Raw genomic sequence first — 13,521 nt, 5'->3', positions numbered from 1 at the left:
TCCAGGTTATAAGCCAAAGTAAAACAGATAACCCTAAATGTCCTTGTTCTATGAAGGAGCTGCAACTTTTGCTGCAGGAGCTTGACCAAGAAAAATACCATTTCAAATCCTTCCTCTACCAAACAGCACACATAGTGAAACATTCCAGGTTGTAAGCTAGACTAAAGGGGCTAGCCCCAAACTCCTCTGCTTTCGGAAGCAGATGCAAGGATGCAGTTTTGAATTCCAGATCTTACTTGCCAAATAGAATCATAGAATCAATAAGGTTGGAAAAGACCTCAAAGATCATCAAGTCCAACCTGTCACCCAAGACCTCATGACTACTACAAAACCATGGCACCAAGTGCCACATCCAATCCCCTCTTGAACACCTCCAGGGATGGTGACTCCACCACCTCCCTGGGCAGCACATTCCAATGGCTAACAACTCTCTCTGTGAAGAACTTTCTCCTAACCTCAAGCCTAAACTTCCCCTGGTGCAGCTCAAGACTGTGTCCTCTTGTTCTGGTGCTGGGTGCCTGGGAGAAGAGACCAACCCTCTTCGGGCTACAACCTCCCTTCAGGCAGTTGTAGACAGCGGTAAGGTCTCCCCTGAGCCTCCTCTTCTCCAGGCTAAACAATCCCAGCTCCCTCAGCCTCTCCTCGTGGGGCTTGTGCTTGAGGCCTCTCCCCAGCCTCATTGCCCTTCTCTGGACATGTTTAAGAGTCTCACAAAGAGAAACATTTCAGGTTATCGAGCTAAAATAAAGGGAATGGCATCAAATTCCTCTGCTTAGTGATAGAGCTGCAAGGAGACTGTGAGAATGGACCAGAGAATTCAGGGCTATCACTTTCCCTGCAGGAGCTGTAGCAAGACATCGGGATTATTACCTATGGCTTCACCCTCTGGAGGCAAGCAAGAGATGTCACAGTAACAGCCAGGTTAGTGGCAGGGCTTGTGAGCAGCATTGGTACCACATCTGCTCAGTTCATCATAACCACAAATATCTCATTTGGAGAACAGGAGGCTCAGGGGAGACCTTATTGCTATCTCCAGCTACCTGAAGGGAGGTTGTAGCCAGGAGGGAGTTGGTCTCTTCTCCCAGGCAACCAGCACCAAAATGAGAGGACACAGCCTCAAGCTGCACCAGGGGAGGTTTAGGCTCAAGGTGAGGAGGAAGTTCTTCACAGAAAGAGTTGTTAGCTGTTGGAATGTGCTGCCCAGGGAGGTGGTGGAGTCATCAGCCCTGGAGGTGTTCAAGAGGGGATTGGATGTGGCACTTGGTGCCATGGTTTAGTAGTAGTCATGAGGTGTTGGGTGACAGGTTGGACTTGATGATCTTTGAGGTCTTTTCCAATCTTGTTGATACTATGATTCTAAGTGACTCTTCAGACAGCAGAAGCACATTAACTTCCACAGGCTCCCAACAGAACTATGATCATATACCATAAAGTAATCACCACTTCAGACACTGGATGGGCACACGGATATAGAACAAGTATTTCCCACCCCCCACCCCCCCCCCCGGCAGTAATTCTCCCTCTGTTTTTACCTTGCCTAAATGCTGTATAGCTTTGGCGTTGGTCAGCATGATAAGGCTTACTTTTAAGTTGTTCCAGAAGTTTTTTTGTGTGAGGCATTTCTCTTAACCCTTTATCCACCATAATAATCTCTAGACATGTCACAAACCGTGTGGAAAGTTATGCAGTTCTGCCTTCAGGGATGTTTAGATAAGGGTTGAGCAGGACCGTAGAACCTAGCACAGGCTGCACAGGAACACATCCAGAAGGGTCCTGAAAGTCTCCAGAGAAGGAGACTTCACAACCCCTCTGGGGAGCCTGTTCCAGTGCTCTGAGACCCTCACAGTGAAGAAGTTTCTCCTCACACTGAGGTGGAACCTCCTGTGCTGTAGTTTATTTTCATTACCCCTTGTCCTGTCACAGGGTGCAACAGAGGGAGGGGGCTGGCCTCTTCTCTTGACACCCAGCCCTCAGATGTTTATAAACATTTATAAGATCCCCTCTCAGTCTTCCCCAGACTAAAAAGCCCCAGAGGCTCTCAGCCTCTCCTCATAGGACACATGCTCCAGTCCCTTAATCATCCTGATAGCTTTCCATTGGATGCTCTCCAGCAGATCCCTGTCCCTCTTGAACAGGGAGAATGGCTTCATCTGTAAGCTGAAACAAAAGATGACAGTGCATCTTCAATGATTCTCTGATCAAATGCTGATGATCTTTTTTTTTTCCTTTCCATAAAAAAAACCCCAAACCCAACCATCATCAGGAAATCTGCAACAGAAGAGCTCCTCAATATTTATGATTTTGCTGGGAGCTGTTGTAATGTAAATGAACCAGAAGGTGACAGTTTTATTAAACACACTAAATGAATGCTAATGTACTGAGTAATGCTTCACCACTGAAACTAAATTGTACTTGTCTTAAAAAATAAAACAAGAGCAAAATGCTGTCTTCAAATCCTTACTGCCTTGAACTTGCCTGTACTAGGTGCAAGAAGAACACCTAGTTCTCCTACTGACTTAATATAGAATCGCAGAATGTTCCAGGTTGGAAGGGACCTCCGAAGGTCATCTAGTCCAACCCACCCTGCAGTAAGCAGAGGCATCCTCAAGTAGGTCAGGTTGCCCAGAGCCATGTCAAGCCTCACTTCGAGTGTCTCCAGGAATGGGGCCCTAGTGGCAGAGCAGGACCATAGAATCTAGTACAGGTTGCACAGGAACATATCCAGATGAGTCTTGAAAGTCTGCAGAAAAAGAGACTCCACAACCTCCCTGGGCAATCTGTTCCAATGTTCTTCAACCCTCATAGTATAGAACCTGTTCCTAACATCCAGTCTAAATCTGCTCTTATTTAGCTTGAGTCATATCATAGAATCAATAAGGCTGGGAGAGACCTCCAAGATCATCAAGTCCCACCTGTCACCACAGACCTCATGACTACTAAACCATGGCACCAAGTGCCACATCCAATCCCCTCTTGAACACCTCCAGGGATGGTGACTCCACCACCTCCCTGGGCAGCACATTCCAATGGCTAACAACTCTCTCTGTGAAGAACTTTCTCCTCATCTCAAGCCTAAACTTCCCCTGGCATAGCTACCCTTCAGGTAGTTGTAGACAGCAATAAGGTCTCCTCTGAGCCTCCCCTTCTCCAGACTAAGCAACCCCAGCTCCCTCAGCCTCTCCTCATAGGACTTGTGCTCCAAACCCCTCCCCAGCTTTGTTGCCCTTCTCTGGACACGTTCCAGCAAGTCAACATCTTTCCTAAACTGAGGGGCCCAGAACTAGACACCTATGTCTAAAACCCACTCCTCCTGACTGGGCAGCTGGAGAGTATGGAGAGCAAGAGCACTTATGAGGTGTGTTGAGCTGGCAGGCATAGATCACACCAATGCATACAAACAGCCCAAAGGAGTGTGCAGAGAGGATAAACCCATGCTCTTGTCAGCACTGTGCAGTGACAGGACAAGAGACAATGGGCACACAGTGAAACACAGGAAGTTCCCTCTGAACATTTGTTTCCCCACTGTAGCATTACTAAGCACTGGCACAGTTTGCCCAGGGAGGTTGTGGATTCTCCCTCCTTTGAGCTACTCCAAAGTTTGGTTAGTCCTGGGCAAGTAGCTCTGGTTGGCCCTGTTTCAGCAGGAGCTGTTAGATAAGGTGATCTCCAGAAATGCTTTCCAGCCCTCACTACTCTGCAATCAGTGCTCCAAACTGCATCCAAATAGTACTTTCCCACCACATACTGAAGAATTTGACACAACGGCCTCCATCTCAGGGAGGTGGAGGTGAGTCTTCAGTTACCTGTCTGCATGCTGCTTAAGGGGTTGCTTCACTCTGAAATTGATTTAAACCATGAGCTTTGCCCAGATTGCTTCAGCTGACAGTTTTATCTTGCAAGGCCAAGTGACAGAATTTAAGCCCACTTACATGCAAGTTTGCCAATGACACCCAGCTGTGGTGGACACACTTGAGAGAAGGGATACCATCCAGAAGGGTCTTGGCAGGCTTGCGAAGTGGCCCAGTGACAACTCCTATGAGATTCAACAAGTCAAAGTCCTACATCAAGTCAAGGTGCTGCACCCGAGTCAGGCCAATCCCAAGCACAAATACAGGCTGGGTGCAGGGTGGGTAGAGTCTCTGAAGGAAGAGACTTGGGTGTATTGCTTGAGAAGCAGCTCAATATGAGCTGGTATGGTGTTCATGCAGCCCAGAAGTCATATCCTAGGCTCGAGTGCATCCAGCAGATCAAGAGAGATTCTTGCCCTCTGATCAGCTCTTGGGAGACCTCACTTCAAATAGTGCTTCCAGTTATGATGTCCCCATCATAAGAAGGGGACAGAGCTGTTGTAGCAAGTCCAAAGGAGGGCCACAAATATGATCAAGGGCTGGAACATCTCGGCTCTGAGGATAGGCTGAGGGAGCTGGGGTTGGTCAGCCTAGAGAAGAGTCCACTACATAGCTGCCTTCCAATACCTGAAAAGATCCTACAGAGAGGCTGAAGAGGGACTTTTCAGAAGGGTGTCTACCTACAGGACAAGAGGGAATGGTTTTAAGCTGAGGGACAGTAGGTTTAGATTGGATCTTAGAGAAATTCTTCAGAAGGGTGGTGGGACTCTGGAAGAGGCTGCCCAGGGATGCCTCCTCCCTGGGGGCATTTAAGGCCTCGAGCAACCAAATCTATTTGACAGGTACCCCTGTCCATGCTGGGGAGGTTGGAGTAGATGATCTCTAAGGTCTCTTCCAACCTACACCGTTCTATGATTCCAAAAATATGGCTTAGTGTCCTTTAGATTTGTGCATTCACCTGTAGAGGTTCAGTCCCTTACGTGCTGTGAAGCTTGGAGGGGTTTTAGGAGATGTTCTTTAAGACTCAGTTTTAGAGCTGGGAGATTATATGACCTCTAGGTAAGAAAAACAGTTCTATATGGAGACTGTTCAGGGCTGGAGTTGTGTATTTTAGTTGTACTAAGAGATGGTTTGGGCAGACTAATGAAGGGACTTACTGTATGCACTTTTTGGACCACTCACTCCAGAGGAGGGCAACAAAGCTGGTACAGGATCTGAAGAACAGGTCTGGTGAGGAGTAGCTGAATGGATTGCTCAGTCTGGAGAAAAGAAAGCTGAAGGAACACCTTCTGGCTTTCCACAATTCCTTATGGCCCCCTAAAGCAGAGTCTGCCTTACAAGCCACACAGATTTCCATGGGGATGGGTGGGGAAAGAGACAGCTTCAGGGCAACACAAACTCCTCAACACTGTGGGAGAGGGAAGCTGTCAAATGCCCCTCAAGCAGGGCTGTCAAATCATTTATCTGTTTATCTGCCTAAACCCATTCATACCCATGTCCAAATCAACTTGCTAGACTGCATCCCACCATTCAGTTTCACACTTCAGCCTTCCAGGTGCTCAGGCATTATGCAGAAAAGCAGCAAATACACAAAACCATGAAGTACGGTCTGCACTGCTTGCATCCCACTAAAACTGTCATTTCCCTTTGTCAGAGTTGTCACAACCCCCCCAGGCAGTAAATGAAAAGCCAAGGCCAAAGCACTGCACCTAGTAAAAATTTAATATAATAAAACAAATTGAAATGGGCAACATTCACAATTAAAGTGGAAAAAAAAATTATAAGGCAGCCATTCATGGAATGATTTTGTGTACAAATGGTTTGGGGAAAAGAGACATTAAAATTACAGTTCCATAATCCATGGAGTCAGGTAGACGGCGACGACCACGCAACGTTCTTCCCCGGGAAACCCAAGGCTGCTGATCAATGCAATAAAAGGACAGCAAGAAAAAGAAAGCTCTTTATTTTTAGAAGTTTGAGGTGAACAGGAACTTGAAATTAATCACAAAGAATCTGAAATCCATCAAAAACTTTCCCACCGTATCACTACCTCCTCTGTTATCACTCCTCCTCCTTCCCCCCTAGAAGATACCAAGTACAGTTCCCTCCTCTTCTTCTCAAGTCCCAGCACAGGACAGGAAGGGAGCAGCAGAAACATTTATGCCACAACTTCTCTCTTGCACCCTACAGAGGGGACATCACATGGACACATCTGCTACTGTCAGAAGCTCTGAACGAGTTATTGAATAAGCACAGCAGTTTTCCTGGGCCTCCTGGACATTTAGCCTTCTACACAATCCACCTGGAAATGGCTCTCTGAAGCCCACAGGGGGTGTCTGTGTTTAACGCCTGCCCATCTGACCTGCCACAACTAGCAAAACTCCCTCTCTTGGAGTGACAGCTCTGCCATCCTCACTTCAGTTAACATCAGTGCAGCTTCTGCATCTGTCCTCAGGTGCCAAACCCCCCCCACTGTTTTCCTTCTTCATATAATGAACAACAGAGGAATGGGAATGGTAGGAGGGTAAGGACCTGAACACAGTGGGATCGACAGGAACCGCTTCAGTCCAATTCCTGTTGCCAGTTAAGAAATCAGTAACCCAAAAACACAGCTGAAGAGAAAAATCATACATTTCCTAGAGATTTCCTTCCTACAGAAGGAAAAGGGGACATGCCTGGCACCCGGTAAAAGTGTTACCCTCTAGACCTGCTGCCACCTAACCCACAGTAAAAAACAATGGCAGAGATGGCTGCTACAGAGAGAGACAAAGGCATCTGTCTGCACCAAGGTCCCCTGAGGAGTAGAAAATGATACCAGATGGCCCTGACTAGATGCAGTGCTTGGATTTACTGTGACAGATGGGCAGATAGGTAAAAAAAAAAATAAGGCTATGATATAATGGACCACTTTACTTAACTCATTAAAACACTCTGCTTCAAGAGAATAATCCTCAATGTGGAACTAACAACTTGGAAAGGTTTGAGCACTTACAATTTTCTCTTCTCCTTATATGTAACTAAAGGCTTCCTTAGACACTGCAGTTTCAGCTATGGAACTGAAAACAATAGTTCAAGCACAGAAATGAAAGGTAGCCAAAAGAAAATGCTGCTGGCTCCCTAAATGTATAGGGGGAAGGTGGGGGAATAAATAAAATCACAGAAACCTTCTATCACTTAAGTGCCAAAACAGAAGTCTGTGTCACCAGAATTTGTGCCAATGTTCAGTTGCCAGTGCTTTCATTTAGAATCCCTACCTGTTGCTATTAACTTGGCCTCCACAGCTTATGAATCATTAAGCTGAATATTACCATTTCTGGTGGCTTCCCTTAGAAATAGGATCTGAGGGCCAGGGGAAAAGAAAGACGACATGACGTCTCAGCAGTGGCACCTCTCCTGAGTGATAGGCCAGAGGTTATGCTGGCAGTGAAAGGCTGGCTGCCACCTCCTCTCATTTATACACACTGATCCATAGAAGAGGAAACTAGCCATATGCTCCAGCACTGGCACAAAAGGCACAGAATGGGACTTCACCTATGCACCTCCCTGAACTGTTACCATTGTTACACACAAAAAGAGGCTGAAGCAGTCAGCACGCCAGAGTAACCAGTGGGATGCACCTGCAAGCAACTGCTGAGAGTTTAAAGAAAAACAAGCAAACAAAACTAAACCAAAAGGAAAAAAACCCAAACAAACAAAAAACCATGCCATGTCAGCACAACTCCCTCTCTTGGTGTGACACAAAAAAACCCCAACAAACAAACACATACACAAAAAAAACCCCAACACATCTTAGCAGTTTTAAACAATGTAAGCAACTGGTGCTGCACTAAGCCTTCTCCTGCTTCTGCTGCAGGTACTGCAAACTCTCCAGCTTTTGGAAACAGTTGTGGGAAGATTAAGCCAGGTAAAACAGTCAGACTATCAAAGAAGAAGGTAGGTAGGGGGAAATCAGGAAGAACACTGGGAGCTGTGGTGTAAACAACCCTGTTTAATCACTCACACATCAATAACTTGCATCACTTCACTAGTTGCTGATGTATGCTGTGAAAAAACAAAAAGGTTTAGGAATGTGTAGGAGAGGGTCTCACCCACATCACTAATCTTAATCAAAACAGAATTAACCTTTGAAGGCCTACAGCAAAAAAACCTCGTTTCAGCCTGATACACTAATTTCATCTGCAAATAGCATCACTGGAAAATATGGTTTCTATTAAGCCTGCATTCATTTTATACAGGAAAACACAAATGAACAAGCACTCCTGGGGATCACTACAAAGTTTAGCCCAGGGATGCACTTGCATTGTTTCAAAGCTAACAGACAAAGCAAGCACTGGTCCAAGAGTCAGGCCCTATGCATTACTGAGCCAGCAAAGAAACAGGGTAATGCCAAAAATGTAAAGAAGCTAAGCAGCACAATGGCCTGTGCAGCATAAGTGACAAATGGCATGAAAAGCAGACACCCCCACTCAGTGGAAGCAAGAAGCACTTCAGTTAAAAAGGCATTTCAAGCCTTGAAAATCCATTGGGGGGGAGGGGAGGGAAAAAAATCAAAAGAAAAATACATTTGGCAACATTACCTTCAAAAAGTGCTGATAGAATATAGCTGGAAAAGGGCATGGCATTAAAAAGCTTTCCCCTACAGAAAGGGTTTTATGTTGAGCCTGTGCCTGTCAACCATTCCTGACTTTTCAGTGAGTTACAGTTGTTAAATTACAATAGATTCTGCTTAAGCAAAATGGTGCCTGACAAGAGAAGGATGTTCCAGGGCAAAGGAGGGATCTTGTATCACTCTTCTGCAGGGGGAGGCATCAGCAGCTGGCAACAAGTCCTCCAAGCAGATTCACCAAAATTAACATTCCTCAGCAAGAGGCAAATGCACAATCCCCAAAGAATAAACAAAATGCCTAAGAGATCCAATGAGAGCCCACCAGCTTAGAGCTTGTTTGGTTTTGTTGCTGTTCAGAACTGCTTTAGCAACACTTCATCTGCAGTGTAGACATTTAACTAAACATCTTGTTTGGTTAGCCTTTTATTGAATGAAAAGAAAGGAAAAAAGAAAAGAAACCAAAACAAACCCCAAAACCAAAAAAACCCAACTGAGCCATCACTGATTTCACAAGTTCAGATATTTGAGCTAGTAAAGTTCACTGGTTCCTCAACAGCTGCCTCAGATTTCTACTCCTCAGAGCCCAGCAGAGCTTGATTTCAAAGGACACTATAAGCATCTCTCTCAACAGTAGCAGTAGTGTAACCCCAGAGGCCACTATCTAACAGCTGGTAACATTTTTGGTGCCTATGCTCTACTGACCTGGTAGAAGACCATCTCCCAGGAAATACTGTCTTTAAAAAACCCCAAAAACCTATGTACAACTGCATAAACCATCCAAACACTACCCTCCTTGCTTTTATCCTTTGTAGTAAATAACAGAATATGCTGCAAAATTCATTTGTACTTTACCAGCTGACTTCCTACTCTAATCCTACACTTTGCCTACATCACTTCTCTCCCAACCATGACACTTCTGTAACAATAACAGTGCTGTCCAAAGTTCCAAGTGTAGCCCATTTTTGCAATACAATTAGAGAGAAACATCCCAAGGACCAGTAGTGTTGTCAGGACAACATAGAACCGATGGGGGAGAGCCCCTTCTTCATTAGTAAGACTTCAAAAGACTTCAGCCTCTCTCACTGGCAGCCAACCTTTGTTCAGCTGGGAATGCTGAACTGCAGGATACTTTGGTGATTGCAATTTCATGTGGAGTCACTGTTCTTCCCTGCTCACCTTTCTTAAACTCCAAAATTCCATCTTCCCTGAGAAATAGGGCCAGAAGTAACAATTAAAATAGCAAATGTCTTCAGAAAAGAAAGTTACATAGAATTTACGTCCAGCTGTCAAAGCACTAAAAACTTCCCCAGTCTTCCTCATTTTGCAATCAAGGCTTCCTCTGAACTCCATGAAGTGGATGGTATGGATGATGTGTAAGAAAGAATGATAAAGGGAGCAGCTGACATTTTACTGCTCTTCTTGGATTGAGGAGGAGAAGGGTGAAATCTGAGCCTTCAGTGATGGTGTCCAATGGACAAAACTAGAGGGATAAGGCATCCTACTACCAGGGCTGCCACCTCCAGACGACTGAGTCCTTTCCCTCCAGTTGATTCGGGTCTGTGGCTATGAGCAATTCCTCCTACTTCTGGAAGGACATGAACTGTGGCAACATAAAGAAAAGTCCCAGCAGAAAAGAGCATAGCAACTCCAGTAGCATTGACTTCTGAAAGAGCTTCTTTGCTGCTCTGAAATGATAAAAAAGAAGGAGCAAAAAATTACAGTAAGAATTTCTTCAATCAGTAACAGAAATATTCTCTAAGTGTCTGGACACAGCAGGGTTTCCAGCAACTCTCCTTCCTTCACAATGGCAATGCTTTAATGTGTAGTTTTGTCTTGCACCTTGTGTGTAGCAACTGGCCTTCTAAAGTTGATGTCAGGGTCAGAAAGGCACCTCTGAATCCTAGTTAAGTCAGTTCAGACTTCTAGGATCCTTACAGAAGAAAAAATTCACAGTCTGGACAGAAGCATCATCTTTGACCACCTCCCTGCTTCCCTGCTAGTCAGAGCAAGATTTACCAGACACGAGTTCCAAGTGATCACTCATTTAATATTGCACTTTTATGATTTGTGTGTACAAGTAAACACCCCTAACTATTCCAGAATTTCAACCTAAGCCTCAAAGAAATGCATCTTCCAGATCAGAAGTGAGCATCTCTTCACTTTCTAGTATTAAAGCTCATGCTGCACACCAAACATAATGAAATGCAAACCCATTCATGTAACTTTCAAAATGTTTCTTGAACAATTTCCAAATGAAGTGTGATGTTAGAACTCTGATGTACTCAAAGGTATTTCTCCAAGGAGCAGAGATATGCCTTCTGCTATGGAATTACACAACCACCATGACAATGCTTGTACTTCATCAAGTCTGTTTTCTCTGAAGCACAAAATGCAAAACCACCTCTTAGTGAGTCTAGCATCAAGAGAATGCCCAAACAGGAAATTGTAATTTCTATTTACAAACCAAACTCTTTTTGCTGTCTCCTGTACTGTAATACCAATATAACTCTTTTCCAAGAAGTAAAGGGATTAGCCCAGATGATTTTCTTAACCCTCCTTCTTGTGCCTGCAGTTTCATGAGGTCATATGTTAGATTCTTTACACCAACAGCAGACACTGCTCTGCTCTGTGCTGGTGAGCTAGAAATACTGCAGTGTCATAAGGAAAGCCTTTGAGAAGCAGAAACATTTAATTTGGACAGAAATTATAAACTCATGTGCAGGGGCCCATTTCATGGGCCATTTGCTGTATAGAGGCAAGACAGGACTATGCTTCCAAGAGCAGGAGAGGCAAAAAGGCTGTTGTAGCTGAGGATTCAGCTCCTGGCAGTGTGAAAAAGACTTTGAACACACAGGATTAATTCTGGGATGGTGGGGGAAACAAAAAAAATATTATTTTCCACCTGCATGTTAAAATAAGAATGCAGTAACAATTGCTCAGTTATGCAGCCAGATACAACCTGGAAGTAAGTCATTCTCAGCAGGGAACAGCACAAAAGAGAAATCACAGAGATCAGTCTTCAAAGAAAGCTAAACAAAACTCTGTACATGAGTTGTATCACTGGTGCTAAGGGACAGTATGGATTAGTTTGTGTTTCACACATTCGTATTCCTACATTTTTACCAACTTCTTTATTAATCTCCATTCAGCTAAGTTTTTTCAAGGAGTTTGAAATTATGTTCTGTGAAACTCATAGAATATTCCTTTTCCCAAACTCCACCACTGAGTCACATTTCGAGCAGAACAGAATGAAGTGACCTACCTTGCTTAGCCCTAAGTACGTCAACATGGACATAACAGGTGCTGCTAATGCAAAGACCAGCAAGTGTTTCCTAATTCGATTCCGTTCCAGCCCAGCGTGCATCAGGAAAGAAACCAGGCCAAAGGCAGCTGGTGCCTGCAAAAAACAATATTCACTGGTAATACAATGCCTTCTAAAAGCCCCAGAAATCAGAGATAAAGTTGAAATACAAGTACCTACAGTAAAATGCACTGAGCTGGAAGAAATTCAGGGAGAGCATTAATATGCTGCAGTTAACCCCGATCAATAGAATTCTGCAGATCACCCAACCTCAATAGCAGGATCTAATGGAAACTCATGTTCTGGCTATTAAGAGTACATGAGCGGGTAGAAGCAGAGCGGGTAGAAGCAGAGCGGGTAGAAGCAGAGCGGGTAGAAGCAGAGCGGGTAGAAGCAGAGCGGGTAGAAGCAGAGCGGGTAGAAGCAGAGCGGGTAGAAGCAGAGCGGGTAGAAGCAGAGCGGGTAGAAGCAGAGCGGGTAGAAGCAGAGCGGGTAGAAGCAGAGGCGGTAGAAGCAGAGCGGGTAGAAGCAGAGCGGGTAGAAGCAGAGCGGTAGAAGCAGAGCGGGTAGAAGCAGAGGCGGGTAGAAGCAGAGGCGGGTAGAAGCAGAGCGGGTAGAAGCAGAGCGGGTAGAAGCAGAGCGGGTAGAAGCAGAGCGGGTAGAAGCAGAGCGGGTAGAAGCAGAGCGGGTAGAAGCAGAGCGGGTAGAAGCAGAGCGGGTAGAAGCAGAGCGGGTAGAAGCAGAGCGGGTAGAAGCAGAGCGGGTAGAAGCAGAGCGGGTAGAAGCAGAGCGGGTAGAAGCAGAGCGGGTAGAAGCAGAGCGGGTAGAAGCAGAGCGGTAGAAGCAGAGCGGGTAGAAGCAGAGCGGGTAGAAGCAGAGCGGGTAGAAGCAGAGCGGGTAGAAGCAGAGCGGGTAGAAGCAGAGCGGGTAGAAGCAGAGCGGGTAGAAGCAGAGCGGGTAGAAGCAGAGCGGGTAGAAGCAGAGCGGGTAGAAGCAGAGCGAGGTAGAAGCAGAGCGGGTAGAAGCAGAGCGGGTAGAAGCAGAGCGGGTAGAAGCAGAGCGGGTAGAAGCAGAGCGGGTAGAAGCAGAGCGGGTAGAAGCAGAGCGGGTAGAAGCAGAGCGGGGTAGAAGCAGAGCGGGTAGAAGCAGAGCGGGTAGAAGCAGAGCGGGTAGAAGCAGAGCGGGTAGAAGCAGAGCGGGTAGAAGCAGAGCGGGTAGAAGCAGAGCGGGTAGAAGCAGAGCGGGTAGAAGCAGAGCGGGTAGAAGCAGAGCGGGTAGAAGCAGAGCGGGTAGAAGCAGAGCGGGTAGAAGCAGAGCGGGTAGAAGCAGAGCGGGTAGAAGCAGAGCGGGTAGAAGCAGAGCGGGTAGAAGCAGAGCGGGTAGAAGCAGAGCGGGTAGAAGCAGAGCGGGTAGAAGCAGAGCGGGTAGAAGCAGAGCGGGTAGAAGCAGAAGCGGGGTAGAAGCAGAGCGGGTAGAAGCAGAGCGGGTAGAAGCAGAGCGGGTAGAAGCAGAGCGGGTAGAAGCAGAGCGGGTAGAAGCAGAGCGGGTAGAAGCAGAGCGGGTAGAAGCAGAGCGGGTAGAAGCAAGCGGGTAGAAGCAGAGCGGGTAGAAGCTGAGCGGGTAGAAGCAGAGCGGGTAGAAGCAGAGCGGGTAGAAGCAGAGCGGGTAGAAGCAGAGCGGGTAGAAGCAGAGCGGGTAGAAGCAGAGCGGGTAGAAGCAGAGCGGGTAGAAGCAGAGCGGGGTAGAAGCAGAGCGGGTAGAAGCAG

The 13,521-nt window shown here is 46.2% G+C and overlaps 1 protein-coding gene across 3 annotated transcripts in view; it reads right to left on the bottom strand.

The window, feature by feature from the left end:
• Window positions 1–5,552: 5,552 nt before the first annotated feature.
• The window catches only part of SLC39A9 (solute carrier family 39 member 9), a 32,241-nt gene continuing 24,272 nt past the window's right edge, over window positions 5,553–13,521 (bottom strand). For all 3 annotated transcript variants that reach the window (XM_068162100.1, XM_068162098.1, XM_068162099.1), the window contains exons 6-7: window positions 11,717–11,851; window positions 5,553–10,139 (exon numbers count right to left, since the gene is read on the bottom strand). In XM_068162100.1, coding sequence (XP_068018201.1) covers window positions 9,909–10,139; window positions 11,717–11,851 — 366 coding nt within the window. In that variant the 3' untranslated portion in view covers window positions 5,553–9,908. The remainder of the gene's footprint in view (window positions 10,140–11,716; window positions 11,852–13,521) is intronic.

This window comes from Melanerpes formicivorus, unplaced genomic scaffold, assembly GCF_026170545.1.
Source record: "Melanerpes formicivorus ecotype bairdi unplaced genomic scaffold, bMelFor1.0.p_v2 SCAF_62, whole genome shotgun sequence".
NCBI lineage: Eukaryota > Metazoa > Chordata > Aves > Piciformes > Picidae > Melanerpes > Melanerpes formicivorus.
This window is presented reverse-complemented; position numbering and strand designations above follow the sequence as displayed.